This window comes from Coregonus clupeaformis, chromosome 32 (assembly GCF_020615455.1).
Source record: "Coregonus clupeaformis isolate EN_2021a chromosome 32, ASM2061545v1, whole genome shotgun sequence".
Classification (NCBI taxonomy): domain Eukaryota; kingdom Metazoa; phylum Chordata; class Actinopteri; order Salmoniformes; family Salmonidae; genus Coregonus; species Coregonus clupeaformis.
In genome coordinates, this window is record NC_059223.1 from 4,216,600 (window position 1) to 4,236,654 (window position 20,055).

General features: G+C 43.9%; 1 protein-coding gene across 1 annotated transcript; it reads right to left on the minus strand.

Moving 5' to 3' along the window:
• Positions 1 to 16,412: 16,412 nt before the first annotated feature.
• On the minus strand, positions 16,413 to 19,320 carry LOC121560437 (haptoglobin). The gene is made up of 4 exons (XM_041873428.1): positions 19,221 to 19,320; positions 18,767 to 18,879; positions 17,384 to 17,652; positions 16,413 to 17,198 (listed from the first exon to the last, which is right to left on the minus strand). Exons 1-4 carry the CDS (start codon positions 19,223 to 19,225, stop codon positions 16,623 to 16,625), a joined length of 963 nt encoding a protein of 320 aa, XP_041729362.1. The 5' UTR covers positions 19,226 to 19,320; the 3' UTR covers positions 16,413 to 16,622.
• Positions 19,321 to 20,055: the final 735 nt, after the last annotated feature.

Below are 20,055 nucleotides of genomic sequence, written 5' to 3' on the forward strand. Positions count from 1 at the left end.
AGTAACAACTCTGAAATGCCGTCTCATGAGTCAATAATTAATCATGTTCTTCATCTGAATGTAAAATGTATTCTCAAACATAATCAAGCAGCTGAAAGCCGGTGTCTTCCTACAGAGACAGCATCATTACAGAGAGCTTTACCAGTCATACTGTTGTAGAGGTCTCTAATGCTACACTGACAGTCATAGTGCTTGTAATGTCAGTAGTCAGGGAGAATTACACTTGTTGCAGTCAAATGGTGAGATATGCCAATCTAGGGTCAGAAGGGAAAATAATTTGTGGATTCTGGTAATAATAGCTAGATGATGTGCTATGACATTATTCCAACAGGTACAGACAAAACTGAATGCTTGTTATTATTTGATTTGATTTGATTTTTTATTTATAGCTGCTTATCTATCTTATCTATGTTTTGATCATGTAATTCAGATGGCCGTGTCCTCTGCTATATGAATCAAACATAATGAACGTGAACCAGAGATGTTATATAACCTAATCTGCAAACTCAATCAGAATGGATGACAAAGGCAGAGAAACCACAGAACGAAAGATGAAATATGTCACACATACACAGTACTGTCTGCAACACTGAATAGTCATCTATTTAAATCCAGTAACTTTCAGAGTGGTTTCTTCAGCCCTTATGCACAGGCCAGGGATATAAACAAATCAGATCATCTGCGTTTGGAGACAGTGATATGATAAAGTATTCTCTTACATCATATCTCTCAGTGACTTAATCTCTGCATGTTGGTGTCTCTGGCATCCTGTCATACAGTCCTCTCATCTCCATATAAAACTCTCTCTATCTTTTCTACTTTCTCTTTATTCTGTCACTGGGAAAACATTACCACTCAGCTCCCACCTGGAGTGAGGGGCTGTCACTCATACAACACCATTGAGTCTAGTAGTATCCTTGGGAGCTAATTCATGGGAGAGTTAGCCACGGTCACCACGACCAGTCAGAGCTGTCCCAGCTTCTCAGGTGTGGGTGGAGGCCAATAATCATTAAAGGGGTCGTTGAGTCATTATGGTTCCACTTAACACCATTACCCTAACCAAAGAACACTTGACGAACCCTCTTTTCTAAGTGTGTACTAGCGTTATCAAATGTGTGTTTGTATACCGGCCATATCTATAACAATTAAATATCGGACTAGTTCAATATTAATTTTCTGGTAGAGTTCACAGGCTTCTGTGGATATACAGTATCTCTGATACTGTTGCTTGTTGGAAAGGTACATTTGTGTCAGCTGTCACTGTTTCCTTTATGGTTGGCTTGGCAGCTATTCGTTTCCCAGATGCAGTGGAGGACGTGAGACACAGCCAAACAGCTGTGTACACAGTGTCCTCTCCACAACGTCAGAGCGATTGAAAAAAACATATTATTAATGAATATTACTCTGAAAGGCTGTTTGACTTTTATTTGTCAGTTCAGCAACATGAAAGGCTTTCTGATAAGGCTCCCTCTAAAGCCACATTCTACCCATCTATCAATGGTCTGATAACTCAGGCCCTATGGGAAATGTCTTTTTTTTACTCACAAACACGTTCTCAGAAACACACTTGCACACACAGCCTCCAATCAGACCTCAGAACACATTGTGATCACCCAATATCAACATAAAAGTACAAAGCACCTCACTCACGTTTCATGCACATGAGACAAATGTCTGGGGAATGAGCTGTGTGTGTGTGTTTTTGGTTTTACTATCCTTGTGGGGACCAGAAGTCCTCACAAGGATATTAAAACAAGGACAATTCTGACAAGTGTGGGACATTTCGCCAGTCCCTCCAAGGAAAAAGGCTATTTTAGGCTTAGGGGTAGAGTTTAGGGTTAGGGTTACAATTAGGGTTAGGATTACAATTAGGGTTAGGGTTTAGGGTTAGGAGTTAGGGTTAAGTTTAGGGTTACAATTAGGGTTAGGGTTAAGGTTAGGGAAGATAGGATTTTGAATGGGAATCAATTGTTTGGTCCCCACAAGGATAGTAAAACAAACGTGTGTGTGTGTGTCTGTCTCTTTGTTGGACACAAAGCCCCAGAAGTTGCATACAAGTCTCAAGTCTCTTCTAAAGGACACTGCCAAGTGTAGGTGAGACTATGAGAACAGAAAGAGAGACTAAATGTCTTACGCACTTTTAAAGACTGGGCAGAAAGTGAAGAAGAAATTCAGCAAACCTAGGGGGAGTGTGGAAGTGAATAAAATGCTTATTTATTGTTAAAACCAACACGTTTTGGCCTATAGCCTTCATCGTGTTTTTTTTTTTACTATGGCTACGGGCCAAAACATTTTGGGTCAATTTTAAAGAAGAAGCTGAACTTTGCACTGTGTTAGCGATGGTTTTCTTAAAACGATACTAATGGGAGATTACATGCACCAGCTTGCTAAAATAAGCTTGATTACAACGCAAAACCCACAAAAATAAACCAGTGATTTAGTTGATCTCACTTTGATACAAGGCAGCTGCAACTTTCGCCGTCTAGGCTCTCTATTCACGTCCCAATTGAAATCAGGGGATCAGAAACCGTAAGGCTGATGAATGTAAAATACCAGTAGAAGTATACAGTATAGGAGTAGTAGACCTATACTTCATTCAAATGTTTCATCTTAAATGACAAAATAATATATGTGCCATTTGAAATAACTTTAATTTGATAAAAAAAGTATAGATTATATTCAATCACAATTGGGTTGATTTAGTTACACATTTTAAATATGGAGAGTGCAGGGATATTGTTGTAATTAATCTATAACATAAATTGGAAACAAAAAAATAAAAGGCTACACCAACATGAGTATTCCATTCATAAAACATGTAGAGTAAATTACCACAGTAGAGTTGCTATGGTAAACAAGGAAATACTTTATTTCAGTTGCATGGAATGATTGTCAAATAGTTACATCTACCCTCCTCTTCACTTCAGATTGCGTCATGAACTTTGGTTGTAGAGCGAGGGGCAGGTAGCGTTCTCCTGGCATCCGCCAAACCCAGATTATTAGGCTTGTGTGCCGCTGCTCGGATATTGAAACCCATTTCATGAAGAATAGTTATTGTGCTTACGTTGCTTCCAGAGGCAGTTTGGAACTCGGGAGTGAGTGTTGCAACCGAGGACAGACGATTTTTACGCGCTACACGCTTCAGCACTCGGCGGTCACGTTCTGTGAGCTTGTGTGGCCTACATCTTCGCAGCTGAGCCATTGTTGCTCCTAGACGTTTCCACTTCACAATAACAGCACTTACAGTTGACCGGGGAACCTCTAGCAGGGCAGAAATGTGACGAACTGACTTGTTGGAAATGTGGCATCATATGACGGTGCTACGTTGAAAGTCACTGAGCTCTTCTGTAAGGCCATTCTACTGGCAACGTTTGTCTACGGAGATTGCATGGCTGTGTGCTCGATTTTATACACCTGTCAGCAACGGGTGTGTCTAAAATAGCCGAATACACTAATTTGAAGGGGTGTCCACATACTTTTGTATATATACTGTAGTGTAAGTTGCATGGACTCACTGTACAATAATAGTGTTTAACATGATTTTTGAATGACAACCTCATCTCTGTAACCCACACATACAATTATCTGTAAGGTCCCTCCGTCAAGAAGTGAATTTCAAACACAGATTCAACCACAAAGAACAGGAAGGTTTTCCAATGCCTCACAAAGAAAGGCACTAATGACCCCCCAAAAAAAGTTAAACTGCAAAAAATGTGGGAAAGAAATTAATTTGATGTCCTGAATACAAAGCGTTATGTTTGGGGCAAAACCAACACAACACATCACTTAGTACCACTCTTCATATTTTCAAGCATGGTGGTGGTTGCATCATGTTATGGTTATGCTTGTCATCAGGAAGGACTAGGGATTTTTTAAATGTCAAGAATTTAAAATGGCTGTCTAGCAATGATCAACAACCAACTTGACAGAGGTTGAAGAATTTTTAAAGAATAATGTGCAAATGTTGCACAATCTAGGTGTGCAAAGCACTTAGAGACTAACGGCTGTAATTGCTGCCAAAGGTGATTCTAACATGTATTGACTCAGGAGTGTGAATACTATGTAAATTAAATATTTCTGTAATTCATTTTCAATAAATCTGCCAATATTTCTAAAAACATGCTTTCACTTTCTCATTATGGGGTATATGGGTGAGAATTATACTTTTTTAAATCCATTTTGAATTCAGGCTGTAACACAACAAAATGTGGAATTTTTAGCCTCTGATTATATAAGTGGGGATATGCTGGTATTGAAACTAGTGAGAGTGTCAGTACTCATAATACCCACTCTCCTCTATTGTCTTGGTCCCTCTAGGTCGTGTAAGGTTATAGAGGCCAGTTAGTGGATCAGAGGTGTAGGTGGCAGGGCTTTCAACTGTGTGCGAGAAGGCAATAGTGCATGAAATGTAATGCATGGAACTGTAAACCTTCCTCAAAGAGTTGCACGCAAGCAGGGGCGGACTTAGTGATTTGGAGGCTCCAGGCAGAGTCCAGTCTGAGGCCAGACAGCATCAGACAGCATCAGATAGATGGGCAGCATCAGATACATGGCCTCTGCCTCGACGACGATGGCAGTATTATCACCAGCACCTGTCTTTTTACTGAAGAAATTAGTTAACTTAGGTAAGCAGATATATACAGTGGGGAGAACAAGTATTTGATACACTGCCGATTTTGCAGGTTTTCCTACTTACAAAGCATGTAGAGGTCTGTAATTTTTATCATAGGTACACTTCAACTGTGATAGACGGAATCTAAAACAAAAATCCAGAAAATCACATTGTATGATTTTTAAGTAATTAATTTGCATTTTATTGCATGACATAAGTATTTGATACATCAGAAAAGCAGAACTTAATATTTGGTACAGAAACCTTTGTTTGCAATTACAGAGATCATACGTTTCCTGTAGGTCTTGACCAGGTTTGCACACACTGCAGCAGGGATTTTGGCCCACTCCTCCATACAGACCTTTTCCAGATCCTTCAGGTTTCGGGGCTGTCGCTGGGCAATACAGACTTTCAGCTCCCTCCAAAGATTTTCTATTGGGTTCAGGTCTGGAGACTGGCTAGGCCACTCCAGGACCTTGAGATGCTTCTTACGGAGCCACTCCTTAGACTGTGTGTTTCGGGTTGTTGTCATGCTGGAAGACCCAGCCACAACCCATCTTCAATGCTCTTACTGAGGGAAGGAGGTTGTTGGCCAAGATCTCACGATACATGGCCCCATCCATCCTCCCCTCAATACGGTGCAGTCGTCCTGTCCCCTTTGCAGAAAAGAATCCCCAAAGAATGATGTTTCCACCTCCATGCTTCACGGTTGGGATGGTGTTCTTGGGGTTGTACTCATCCTTCTTCTTCCTCCAAACACGGCGAGTGGAGTTTAGACCAAAAAGCTATATTTTTGTCTCATCAGACCACATGACCTTCTCCCATTCCTCCTCTGGATCATCCAGATGGTCATTGGCAAACTTCAGACGGGCCTGGACATGCGCTGGCTTGAGCAGGGGGACCTTGCGTGCGCTGCAGGATTTTAATCCATGACGTGTAGTGTGTTACTAATGGTTTTCTTTGAGACTGTGGTCCCAGCTCTCTTCAGGTCATTGACCAGGTCCTGCCGTGTAGTTCTGGGCTGATCCCACACCTTCCTCATGATCATTGATGCCCCACAAGGTGAGATCTTGCATGGAGCCCCAGACCGAGGATGATTGACCGTCATCTTGAACTTCTTCCATTTTCTAATAATTGCGCCAACAGTTGTTGCCTTCTCACCAAGCTGCTTGCCTATTGTCCTGTAGCCCATCCCAGCCTTGTGCAGGTCTACCATTTTATCCCTGATGTCCTTACACAGCTCTCTGGTCTTGGCCATTGTGGAGAGGTTGGAGTCTGTTTGATTGAGTGTGTGGACAGGTGTCTTTTATACAGGTAACGAGTTCAAACAGGTGCAGTTAATACAGGTAATGAGTGGAGAACAGGGGGGCTTCTTAAAGAAAAACTAACAGGTCTGTGAGAGACGGAATTCTTACTGGTTGGTAGGTGATCAAATACTTATGTCATGCAATAAAATGCAAATTAATAACTTAAAAATCATACAATGTGATTTTATGGATTTTTGTTTTAGATTCCGTCTCTCACAGTTGAAGTGTACCTATGATAAAAATTACAGACCTCTACATGCTTTGTAAGTAGGAAAACCTGCAAAATAGGCAGTGTATCAAATACTTGTTCTCCCCACTGTATATATATATTTTTTCAATTATGCTCAACTCATGAGGCCCTTTGATGATACAGTATATGAGGCCTGAGGCAATTGCCTCGTCTGCCTAATGGTAAGCCAACCACTGCACGCAAGGGCTCCACTGTTGACAATGAAGGAGATCAGAGTTGTCCAGAAGAGTTTGTGATTACATCAGAACTTGCTGTCTGTGTTTAAATGTGTATTCAAAATAGGTTCAAACATTAACACATAAAGTACTATATATGCCTGATGTTCTCTTTCTAATAGTTGCATCACTTGTAGCTTTGCAGTTGTTTGTCGGTGTATCCTTGCAGGAAAAAACAACACAATTTCAAAAGCTCACACAGATGTCAAGTGTACACAGCAAGTCTCGTAGTAACAATGATGAGGGAGAGCACATTATCAGTAGACCCCTGAGGAACCCGGCCTAGGCTAGACTATGTGTTGGATAAGGTGATGAAACTACCAAGCTGCTGAATCAAAGCGCCAATGAGCTGAGAGAAACCATGAGGCTTAGCCCTTGATACCACCCCTCAATACGGGGGCGAGGGACATTATGTAACTCTGTCAGCACAGCAGGAACCCCAGTCTTAGCGAGGGTGCACACACTGAGACTAGTAGAGTGTAATGACCCCTGACAGGGACATTCATATTTTAACTTGACGGAGGTGCACCCACCACTTCACTCTGTTATCGATTGCTTTAAAAATGCCTACTTAATCCTCAAACACGAAGGTCGTGTTTCCATCGAAAAATGGCTTAGAAATCGTGTTGAGTCATTCTGGTAGTGTATTAGGATTGGTTAACCATTTCCTGTTGCTATGCACACTCACTTGTAATGAAATAGCTACGTTATAGAAGAGTGACTAAAGTACATTTTCAATGATCAAGTATGAATTGAATCTTCCCACCTGTCATAACAGCCTCTGGGTTGATATCTTAGGTAAGCTACTCTATTCTCCTGAGATCAATGGTTCCTTCCCACCACAGTTTTTTAGGGAATTGGACAACCTGTTGTCAACTGAGATGGGTGTTGAAGTACCAAGAACCACAGCGCATCGTCTCTGTACATGTGGCAGCGGAAGAGCGTTCCACGTTCTTGGAATTTCAATATCTCAAAATGGCCCTCTCCTCTGTTCTCCTCAGTTCTCAACACTAGGTGGTGATGAGTTTACAGTATGTTACGTCATACTGTGTAGTCACATGGACATCTTCATATTTCACCTACTGTGTCTTGCTTATCAGATCCCACCAGACTAACAGCAAGAAGCTCAATTTAGTTCATAATGTGATATCTCACAATACTAGCCTAAATGCTGTCACTTGTATATCGTTAAACAAGGAGGAGGTATTGCCCCTATCAAGCTAGGCTTTTGAGACATTTTGGTGGAAAGCTGAGCATACCTGTTGAGTGATAATGTTCTCTTTTCTGGGACCTGTTACTACACAACAGTTTTTTGATATGAAGAAAAAATATGATTAATCATATCCTTACAGTACAATTGACAGTATACTGGTGAGGAATGACAATCCGTATCTATCAACTGTTGTCACACCCTGATCTGTTTCACCTGTCTTTGTGATTGTCTCCACCCCCCTCCAGGTGTCGCCCATCTTCCCCATTATCCCCAGTGTATTTATACCTGTGTTCTCTGTTTGTCTGTTGCCAGTTTGTTTTGTCAAGCCTACCAGCGGTTTCCCCCTTGCGCCTGTCTTTCGCAAGTGCCTGTTTTCCCGGTTTTGACCATTCTGCCTTCCCTGACCCTGAGACGGCCTGCCGTTCTGTACCTTTTGGACTCTGATCTGGATTACTGACCTCTGCCTGCCATTGACCTATCGTTTGCCTGCCCCCTGTTTTTGTAATAATCTTTTGTTACTTCAACATTGTCTGCATCTGGGTCTTCTCCTAAAACGTGATAACTGTGGCTCTGAAGATGGACAGACAGACTGACATGAAACCAGGGCAGAACCAGAGGCGTTGTGCCCATAGGGGGCACAGGGGCCGCCTCAGATTTATCCTGTTAAAAATAATAATAATAATGAAGTTCGCTTTAGCTAGCCCAGATAGGTTCCTAATCTCCCAACTGTCACGCCTGCTCCTGCTCCCCCTCCCTTGCGCTCGAGGGCGCCAGGCTGCCCATCACTACGCACACCTGTTACCATCAGATGCTATCTGTGTTTTGTTCCATGTTTTATATTTATTAAATAATCACCCTGTACTTGCTTCCTGTCTCCCAGCGTCTGTCGAACCGAGATTGTTACAGAATGCAGACACCCATATAGGAAACCTCAGGATCTTTGTTTTGTTTTTTTGTTGGTGACGTCAGGTCCGGTTGCCGCGGCCGAAGGAACCGGGGGTGCCCCCATTTGCTCGTCGGGCTTCCACGCCTTAGCTGGCTCAAGAGGTTTCCTTGCCTCGGTTGGCTCGGCAGGCTCCCATCCCACCTCATGCCTCAGCCGGCTCGTCAGCCTCCCACGCCTCAGCCGGTTCATCAGGCTCACATCCCATGCCTTAGCAGGCTCATATCCCACGCCTCGGCCGGCTCGTCAGGCTTCCATGCCTCGGCCGGCTCGTCAGGCTTCCATGCTTCGGCCAGCCCGTCATGCTGGCCCAGGTGGACGTCGGGTGGCGTCGCTAGAGGGGGGGTACTGTCACACCTGCTTCCGCTCCCCCTCCCTGGCGCTCGAGGGTGCCAGGCTGCCCATCATTACATACACCTGTTACCATCATTAAACGCATCAGCGCTCATAGGACTCACCTGGACTCCTTCCCGTTGATTGCCCCTTCTATATCTGTCTGTTCCCCAGTTTGATCCCCATGTCTGCATTGATGTTGTTTCGTTTCCCCTGTCCAGACGCTGTCCGTGTTTTGAACCATGTTTTTTATTTATTAAATCATCACCCTGTACTTGCTTCCCGTCTCCCAGCGTCTGTCCAACCGAGATCGTTACACCAACCTCATAACTAGCTACCAAGAAGCCATTTAAAGCTATCAATCAATTTAAAGTAGCTAGCTTGTCTAACTATCTTAGCTGGCATGCCTTCTGGCAAGGCTGGTAGACTTTAGAAAAAAAAAAGCAATAACTAAATATACTGAATAAGACTCACATTCATTTCAATCTTTTTCCCAGATTTTAACAGAAATGCAAAGAAGCATATTTAGTTTCTTTTAAAAAAATAACCAGCAGGATACAGACAGCTCAAGAAGGTATGCTTAGATATGCAGAAAAATAGATGTATATATTTTTTTACATAACAGTAGAATTAAGCATAATCATTATGGCTCTAGATTGCTGGTAAAAGCTGTTTCAGGTGTTAAAAAAATCCCAAATTCTCCAACTTTCGGATAGGGGACATAGCCCCACTAGGGACCACCCCCCAGTCATCCTCACATACTTTGTGCTGCCTCAGATATTTGGGGTTCATGACGTCCCTGGGCAGAACTGTTCTGTCTGTAATGTTCCATGGCTCTGGAACGTAATGATACAACAGTGGCCAGAGGCTCGTTACTGCCTTGGATTTCCAGAGGGAAGGGGTAGTATGCACAACAATCAATCTCTTTCTCTTCTTCTTCTCCCTCTCACTCTTTCTGTCCCTCCTTCTCTGCAACACATGCACACACGAAAGCAGTTTCGTGTGACTGGCAGAAGCTAGAATCTTTCATGGAACTGTATTTGTGTGTCATTATGCAATTCAGGTTTTACAAGGAGTTTGAAACATTTTCAGTTTCAGTTTTTTATGGGGGCTAGATAACATATTCCATTATACGTATAGGCTCTGCTATGTCAAAGCTATGCTATATCATGCTGGCACCTCTACAATACTTCAACTCAAGAGATCAGGGTTGGGGAAAGTACCATAAGGTACAGTTTATCATCATAGAGGATTTTTCAATTCTTTAAATGGAATTTCAATTCACTTCCTTAATTGAGATTAAATGTATATGGTTGAGATGATCATCACGTTATGCATGTGACATCTGAGATATCTCTTGATGAAACTGAAAAAATGGTGGTACAGCAGGCTGCTCCAAAGCAAGAGAGCTATGATAACAACACTTTTGTCATCTGTATTTAAATGAGTCACTAACCAGGAGTAACAGGACCTCCATACCCCTGCTGGGAGGGATTCTAGCCCCCCACCCCTGTCTTCCATAAAGCTGCAGTACCTTATAATAGAATAATACCATTACAAATTTGCTTGAAAAACAAGTTATTTCCTTCTTGGGTGGTTTTCATGAAAAATCAATTTAAAAATCCTTCCTGGTTGACAAAGACCGGAGAAATCTAGCAGCTAGAATCTCATCACAATATCCTCCTTGGCCAGATGACATTTTGTCCTTAATAATTCCATCACTTAAATTCACTTTAAAATCGTCTCATGTCCTAGCTGTATCCTACTTGTTTTAATGGCTCTAACATGCTCTCATATTACAGCTTGTGGAGATGATCTAAAACATGTTTCAGGCATTTCTAATATGAGTTGAAGAAAATGTCAATAAAAGTTGTAAGGTGAAACATCAGAAACCAAACTTTTTAATTTGTTTTATTTTATTTATTTTTTCAACTTTATTTAACCAGGTAAGCCAGTTGAGAACAAGTTCTCATTTACAACTGCGACCTGGCCAAGATAAAGCAAAGCAGTGCGATAAAAACAACAACACAGAGTTACATATGGGGTAAACAAAACATAAAGTCAAAAATACAAACAGAAAATATAAATACAGTGTGTGCGAATGTAGTAAGTTATGGAGGTAAGGCAATAAATAGGCCATAGTGCAAAATAGTTACAATTTCGTATTAACACTGGAATGATAGATGTGCAAAAGATGATGTGCAAATAGAGATACTGGGGTGCAAATGAGCAAAATAAATAACAATATGGGGATGAGGTAGTTGGGTGGGCTAATTTCAGAATGGCTGTGTACAGGTGCAGTGATCAGTAAGCTGCTCTGTTCGTTCCAGTCATTGGCAGCAGAGAACTGGAAGGAATGGTGGCCAAAGGAGGTGTTGGCTTTGGGGATGACCAGTGAGATATACCTGCTGGAGCGCAGACTACGGGTGGGTGTTGCTATGGTGACCAGTGAGCTAAGGTAAGACAGGGATTTGCCTAGCAGTGATTTATAGATGACCTGGAGCCAGTGGGTTTGGCGACGAATATGTAGTGAGGGCCAGCCAACAAGAGCATACAGGTCACAATGGTGGGCAGTATATGGGGCTTTGGTGACAAAATGGATGGCACTGTGAGACTACATCCAATTTGCTGAGTAGAGTGTTGGAGGCTATTTTGTAAATGACATCACCAAAGTCAAGGATCGGTAGGATAGTCAGTTTTACGAGGGCATGTTTGGCTTTGTTGCGAAATAGGAAGCCGATTCTAGATCTAACTTTTGAATTGGAGATGCTTAATGTGTGTCTGGAAGGAGAGTTTACAGTCTAACCAGACACCTAGGTATTTGTAGTTGTCCACATACTCTAGGTCAGAGAGTAGTGATTCTAGTCAGGTGGGCGGGTGCAAGCAGCATTCGGTTGAAGAGCATACATTTAGTTTTACTAGTGTTTAAGAGCAGTTGGAGGCTACGGAAGGAGTGTTGTATGGTGTTGAAGCTCGTTTGGAGGTTTGTTAACACAGTGTCCAATGAAGGGCCAGATGTATACAAAATGGTGTCGTCCACATAGAGGTGGATCCGAGCTTCACCAGCAGCAAGAGCAACATAGGGGTTGCGACAATTTCGGCGGCTAATTTTAGAAAGAAAGGGCCCAGATTGTCTAGCCCAGCTGATTTGTAGGGGTCCAGATTTTTCAGCTCTTTCAGAACATCAGCTGTCTGAATTTGTGTGAAGGAGAAGGGGGGGCATGGGCAAGTTGTAGCGGAGGGTGCAGAGCTGGTGGCCGGGGTAGTGGTAGCCAGGTGGAAAGCATGGCCAGCCGTAGCAAAATGCTTGTTGAAATTCTCGATTATTGTAGATTTATCGGTGGTGACAGTGTTTCCTAGCCTCAGTGCAGTGGGCAGTTGGGAGGAGGTGCTCTTATTTTCCATGGACTTTACAGTGTCCCAAAACTTTTTGGAGTTAGTGCTACAGGATGCAAATTTCTGTTTGAAAAAGCTAGCCTTTGCTTTCCTAACTGATTGTGTATATTGGTTCCTGACTTCCCTGAAAAGTTGCATATCACGGGGCTGTTCGATGCTAATGCAGTACGCTACAGGATGTTTTTATGCTGGTTCTAGGGCAGTCAAGTCTGAGGAGAACCAGGGGCTATATCTGTTCTTAGTTCTGAATTTTTTGAATGGGGCATGCTTATTTAAGATTGAGAGGAAAGCACTTTTAAAGAACAACCAGGCATCCTCTACTGACGGAATTAGGTCAATATCCATCCAGGATACCCGGGCAGGGTCAATTAGAAAGGCCTGCTCGCTGAAGTGTTTTAGGGAGCGTTTGACAGTGATGAGGGGTGGTCGTTTGACTACGGACTCATTACGGACGCAGGCAATAAGGCAGTGATCGCTGAGATCCTGGTTGAAGACAGCGGGGGTGTATTTAGAGGGTAAATTTGTCAGTATGATATCTATGAGGGTGCCCATGTTTACAGATTTAGGGTTGTACCTGGTAGGTTCGTTGATCATTTGTGTGAGATTGAGGGCATCTAGTTTAGATTATAGGTTGGCCGGGGTGTTAAGCCTATCCCAGTTAAGGTCACCAAGCAGTAGGAACTCTGAGGATAGATGGGGGGCAATCAATTCACATATGGTGTCCAGGGCACAGCTCGGGGCTGAGGGGGGTCTGTAGCAAGCGGCAACAGTGAGAGACTTATTTCTGGAAAGGTGGATTTTTAGAAGTAGAAGCTCAAACTGTTTGGGCACAGACCTGGATAGTACGATAGAGCTCTGCAGGAAATTGCAACCCCACCCCCTTTGGCAGTTCTATCGAGACGGAAAATGTTGTAGTTGGGGATGGACATTTCTGATTTTTTGGTGGCCTTCCTAAGCCAGGTTTCAGACTCTGCGAGGACATCAGGGTTGGCGGAGTGTGCTAACGCAGTGAATAACTCAAACTTAGGGAGGAGGTATCGGATGTTAACGTGCAAGAAACCAATGTTTTTACGGTTACAGAAGTCAACAAATGATAACGCCTGGGGAGTAGGAGTGATACTGGGGGCTACAGTGCCTGGGTTAACCTCTACATCACCAGAGGAACAGAGGAGGAGTAGAATAAGAATACGGCTAAAGGCTTTAAGTACTGGTCTTCTAGTGCGTTGGGTACAGAGAAAAAAAGGGGCAGGTTTCCGGGCGTTGTAGAATAGATTCAGGGCATTATGTACAGAAAAGGATATGGAAGGATATGAGTACAGTGGAGGTAAACCTAAGCGTTGGGTAACGATGAAAGAGATAGCATCACTGGAGGTTGAGTCGGTCTCCGCATGTATGGGGGGTGGGACAAAGGAGCCATCTATGGCAGGTTGAGCTGGGTTGGGGGATCTACAGTGAAATAGTACAATAAGAAATAACCGAAACAGCAATAAGCAAGGCATATTGAAATGGGAGAGAGGCATAAAGCAATCACAGGTGTTATTCGAGAGCTAAGACAACAGCTGGTAATGGCAACAAAGTTTGGGCTGAGGCTAAACATAAACAGGATGCGGTACCGTATAAAGGAACAGTCCAGCAGGCATCAGCTGTATAGCTGAGTTATCATAAGGTCCGGTGAACAGCAATAGGAGAGTTCGGAGGTAGTTTGGGGACTGCTATAGCACTAGCGAGCAAGAGGCCACGGCTAGCGTGTGCTAGCGGGCCGGGGCTAGCAGATGGATCTTCGTGGTCGACGTCATAACGGGAAACCTGTTGTAATCACATCAGACGATTTCGTCAGCAGACCAGTCGTGTTGGATCGGTGGGCTCCGTGTCAACACTAGGAGATCCCGTCCGGTTGACAGAGAGGTAGATAGCCGGGAGAAGGGCCTGGCTCGCGGCTAGCTCGAGGCTGATTAGCCAACAACAACGTCCATTTGATTGCAGCTATCTAGCTACGATGATCCGGTGTTAAAGGTCCAGTGAATCAGTGATTCCGGCAGAAAACCCGATATGTTCTGGGTCGATAACGCACTGTGCAGACAGTGCAGACTGGCAGATAATAGTCCAGGCTAGAGCTGGCTGGTAGGTAGTGCAGGCCACGGACAATGGCGAGAAACCGCTAGCGGTGGCTAATGGCAAGTAGCTAGTTAGCTGGCTATTCCCGTCCGGTAGACAGAGAGGTAGATAGCCGGGATATGGGCCTGGCTCAAGGCTAACTGGTGCTTGCTTCAGGGGCAGTGGTGATTAGCCAAACAGCAACATCCATTTAGGTTGCGGCTAGCTAGTTGCGATCCGGTGTCCAGTGATTCAGTTATTCCGGCAGAAAATCCGATGTTCTGGGTGAAAACTGCTAACGGTGGCTAATAGCAAGTAGCAAGTTAGCTGGCTAGCTGGTAACAACTGGAGATTCTAGATAAAAGGTAAGTCAATAATAGAATCCGTTCCACGATGTTCTGAATGAATGAAATAATCTTATTAAATACTTTTTTCTTTACATAGTTGAATGTGCTGACAACAAAATCACACAAAAATTATCAATGGAAATCAAATTTATCAACCCATGGAGGTCTGGATTTGGAGTCACCCTCAAAATTAAAGTGGAAAACCACACTACAGGCTGATCCAACTTTGATGTAATGTCCTTAAAACAAGTCAAAATGAGGCTCAGTAGTGTGTGTGGCCTCCACGTGCCTGTATGACCTCCCTACAACGCCTGGGCATGCTCCTGATGATGTGGTGGATGGTCTCCTGAGGGATCTCCTCCCAGACCTGGACTAAAGCATCCGCCAACTCCTGGACAGTCTGTGGTGCAACGTGGCGTTGGTGGATGGAGCGAGACATGATGTCCCAGATGTGCTCAATTGGATTCAGGTCTGGGGAACGGCGGGCCAGTCCATAGCATCAATGCCTTCCTCTTGCAGGAACTGCTGACACACTCCAGCCACATGAGGTCTAGCATTGCCTTGCATTAGGAGGAACCCAGGGCCAACCGCACCAGCATATGGTCTCACAAGGGGTCTGAGGATCTCATCTCGGTACCTAATGGCAGTCAGTCTACCTCTGGCGAGCACATGGAGGGCTATGCGGCCCCCCAAAGAAATGCCACCCCACACCATGACTGACCCACCGCCAAACCGGTCATGCTGGAGGATGTTGCAGGCAGCAGAACGTTCTCCACGGCGTCTCCAGACTCTGTCCCGTCTGTCACGTGCTCAGTGTGAACCTGCTTTCATCTGTGAAGAGCACAGGGCGCCAGTGGCGAATTTGCCAATCTTGGTGTTCTCTGGCAAATGCCAAATGTCCTGCATGGTGTTGGGCTGTAAGCACAACCCCCACCTGTGGATGTCGGGCCCTCATACCACCCTCATGGTGTCTGTTTCTGACTGTTTGAGCAGACACATGCACATTTGTGGCCTGCTGGAGGTCATTTTGCAGGGCTCTAGCAGTGCTCCTCCTGCTCCTCCTTGCACAAAGGCGGGGGTAGCAGTCCTGCTGCTGGGTTGTTGCCCTCCTACGGCCTCCTCTACGTATCCTGATGTACTGGCCTGTCTCCTGGTAGCACCTCCATGCTCTGGACACTACGCTGACAGACACAGCAAACCTTCTTGCCACAGCTCGCATTGATGTGCCATCCTGGATGAGCTGCACTACCTGAGCCACTTGTGTGGGTTGTAGACTCCGTCTCATGCTACCACTAGAGTGAAAGCACCGCCAGCATTCAAAAGTGACCAAAACATCAGCCAGGAAGCATAGGAACTGAGAAGTGGTCTGTGGTCATCACCTGCAAAACCAGTCCTTTATTGGGGGTGTCTTGCTAATTGCCTATAATTTCCACCTGTTGTCTATTCCATTTGCACAACAGCATGTGAAATGTATTGTCAATCAGTGTTGCTTCCTAAGTGGACAGTTTGATTTCACAGAAGTGTGATTGACTTGGAGTTACATTGTGTTGTTTAAGTGTTCCCTTTATTTTTTTGAGCAGTGTATATTTTGTAGAAGGATGAAAAGTGTGATAGGGAAATATGTACGAAAAATACAAAAAATACATAACACAGGCTATTTACACAGACACACAACAAAGAACATGACCGCACTGCTATGCCATCTTGTTAAGAGAGGTGAATTTATTGAAAATCCTTTGAAATCAACCCAAGGGATTGGGTGTGGGTATATAACATTCAGACAGGGACACACACTCAATTAAAGTCATAACTTCCGTTTTACAAGATCAAGGCAGAAAATGACTTTGTTTGCAAAGGCATAATGGAGATTATGAGCCCAGGCTCTCATATCTGAAACTGTGCTGAGTGGAGGCTACAACTGCCTTGAATACATCTCAGACATTACACTGGAGCGGAGACTGGTTGATTTCTCACTGTCGCCCCTGAGGACACTGTTGATCCAAGGCATGTAGGCAGAGAGCTTCATGTAGACAGCGTATTTCTCCACGGCACAGGTCTTATCGAAGGACAGGATCCCTGCAGCATACACTCTGCCGTCGTTGGGGTCCTGGACTGCCAGGGCACCACCTGCATCCCCAAAGCACACATTCTCCTGGTACCTGTTGGCTCCAGTACAGAACATGTTGTCGTCTACGGTTGGAGTGCTGTTCAGCACCTGGCCACCTAGGGTGTACTCTGCCTTACAGGAGCTGTGCGATGCCACAGGCAACACCAGGTGTTTCAGTAACTCAGCGGGGGTGAAGAGGACCCCCCAGCCCCAGCCTGTGATGATGCCTTTCTCTTGGGCTGCCTCAGCCAGGTCCTCACCCCTCTCAGGCAGAGGGATGGGCATCACAGCCTCGCTTAGGTTGAATGGCTCCTTCAGCTGAATCAGAGCCAGGTCGTTGTCCCAGTCTGAAACATTCTGGAAGCCTGGGTGCAGAACCACCTAGAAGGGGAAAGGGAATAATTCATAGGACCTCTTTTTGATGATCTACTGTATTTGTGCTCTAACTACCTGTAAGACTGAAAATGATGTTGTAGGTGAGAGAGCCCAGTGCAGTTCTGCTTGCTGAAAATACAGAATTGTCTGTATATTCTTTGAGAGAGATGGTAATGGGCATACTAGCTCACCTTTTCTACTGCAACTTCTTTGGAGGCATCGGCTTGGGAGCGTCGCGTGATGCCTAGGTACACCTTGGGGATGGTTGGTTCTTTCCCCTGGGTGTCCTGCCGACTCTTCCTGACAAACAGGTTCCTGCCAGCGGTCAGGACCCAGCGGTCAGAGATTAGAGCCCCCCCAGCGAAGCCCCCGTTCATGACGTTGTCACTCAGGTAGACCATGGCCTGCCAGGGGACGTGAGGGGCCAGTGTGCCCCCAACCATACGCCTGGAGCGCAGGCCTGGGCAAGAAACACAACAACATGGAGTTTGAGATTATTTCTATACAATCTATACAATCTCTATATGGTTAAAACACCCCCAACTCCCTCGCACCACCTAGCACATACTGCTGTGCAAATCAAACACAGCTGTAAAATATATTTAGCTTTGACCTGACATAATCTGAGTAAATTCATTCATCAGCTACTTTTATCTCCAAAAAAGAAGTGTGTTCATGACTTGAGCCAGACAAGGTTAGCTTTCACAGAATTACCTGGTCACAATACACAGAAATCTGATGAGGATGGAATTAGTGTCGTTTCTCTTCTCAAACATTTTCCTTGAAACGCTTGATGAGAGGTGGATTTTTCGAGGAATTTTACTTTAAAAGGCTTTCATGCTCTGCAGATTTTCCTAATGACATATTTTACCATTCAGCTTGGAGGAAGCTGAGACTGAGGATCTCTCCTTCCTTTCTTCCCTGCTTGCCTTCTCTTTGATCTTTGTCATCTCATGTGTGTCGCTGCTGAATCGATTTTTAAGATAATCAGGATAATAGCTGTGAGCCGTGAGCCGTGAGACTTAACAAGGTTCTCACTTGAAAGTGATGGTAACATCCTAATTTTGGCCACAGCTACTGTATTCCCTTCCTCTTACAGAGGCCAACAGGCTGAATAGGAACAGCTTGTATCTGCTCAGCTCAGAGTAGCCTGAGGGGAGCCATAGTGAAGATTGGCTTCAGAACATCCGATTATAGTGACAGTGTAATTGAAATGTGAGTGATAGCCTTACACGAACCAGTCACAATGGGCCAGCAAAAATAATATGTTTTGGAAATAGAAGAATTGCACATGTGAAAACACGTGTGCAATGTGTATGTCCAATATTTTTGGAGGATATTCTGCATCAATGGTGTAACCAATACCCACCTTAACATAGACAAGGGATAAGAAAGGCTGTCCATACTCCTTGATCTTTAAAATGTACATGTTTTTGTTAGAAAGCGTTTCCGCTCTCCATTCAGAACATTTCATCCCTCTCACTTTGTTGACATTTTAATCTAAATCAGAAGGAGTAAGCCTTTATTGGCATAAAGCTGGGAGTTAGCTATGTGTCAGTTAGATAGGTAGTTACCTGGATTGTCTGACATCTCCAGTGCTTCTGATGTTTTGATTTTGATTTTGATTTTTACCTTATCCTGTGCCAGACAGACACAGGAGGCAGAGAGGAGCACTGCTAGGGATAACCTGGGGACAGCAGGAAAACATTAGTACAGTACACACACACACAGAGCTAACTGACAGAGAGAGCCCAAACACTCACTAGTACCACAACTAACTGTTGCTTTATTTAGGGCCTCTCTGGGTTTGCATGTTTACCTATATTTAGAAAAAGTTTCTAGCTAGAGCAGTTTGAAAGATTTTTAAAAGATTTAAGTAGCTGCATTTCCCTGCCATTTCCCTGCGATTTTACAAAGATCCATTGTCCAAAGACATTTCAGAGATTCATTTGGATTGGTATTGCAATGACAACAATTTCCAGGCAACTAGGGTTTTGTTGAGGAAAGAATATGAAAAGTATAACATACCACATTTTGATGGAAATATCTGTATATCAGTTTGTATGTTGAGCTGTGTCTCCTCTGTAAAGATTATGTACTCTGTGAGAAGTTGTGGGACCAAGGCCTTATGTATGCTGAGGAGAGAACTCACCCCCTGTCTGCCCGCCCCTGGGAATTTTGCTGGACACAGCTTCAGTTCTGATTCCCGAAAATCAGAGAGATTGCAATATCTCTGTTCATGCCAACCCATTATTGGGATCATGTCCAAACCCTGGCCCCATCTGGAGCTCAGCCACAGCCAACTCGTTTTAGAGACCATCTGAGGGATAAATAATTTCATAGGGTCTGAATTATGAAATCAGAACAGAACAGGACACAGCACATCTATAATTTGTGTGTCAGCTTGGCTTATTGCAAGTAAATGAGGTGCATATAAATGCTACATTTAAAAAATGTGGTACCATCACTACCCCCAAACGTTTGCTTGATTATTTTATTTGGAAAACCCCAATAATTTTTTTTTGTTGTTGACTCACATTTGCTGTTTATGACTCACTTTGGTAACACTTTACTTGACACCCAGCTTCACAACACGTTATGACACGGTCATAACCATGTCATAATATGTCATAACAGCTGACATAACTTGTCATAACCTGTTATAATATGGTCATAACACTGTCATGACACATATGTTTAGACCTGTTGTGACATATATTGCGTTATTTTATGGCTGGTTATGACACCTACATAAGACTGTCAAAACCCACAAAACCCCCTACCACACAAGGCAAAACATTCCATTACACCATAGCCTACGTGTCATCAGTATGTTTATGTTATAGAATTTCTTTTAAAAAGT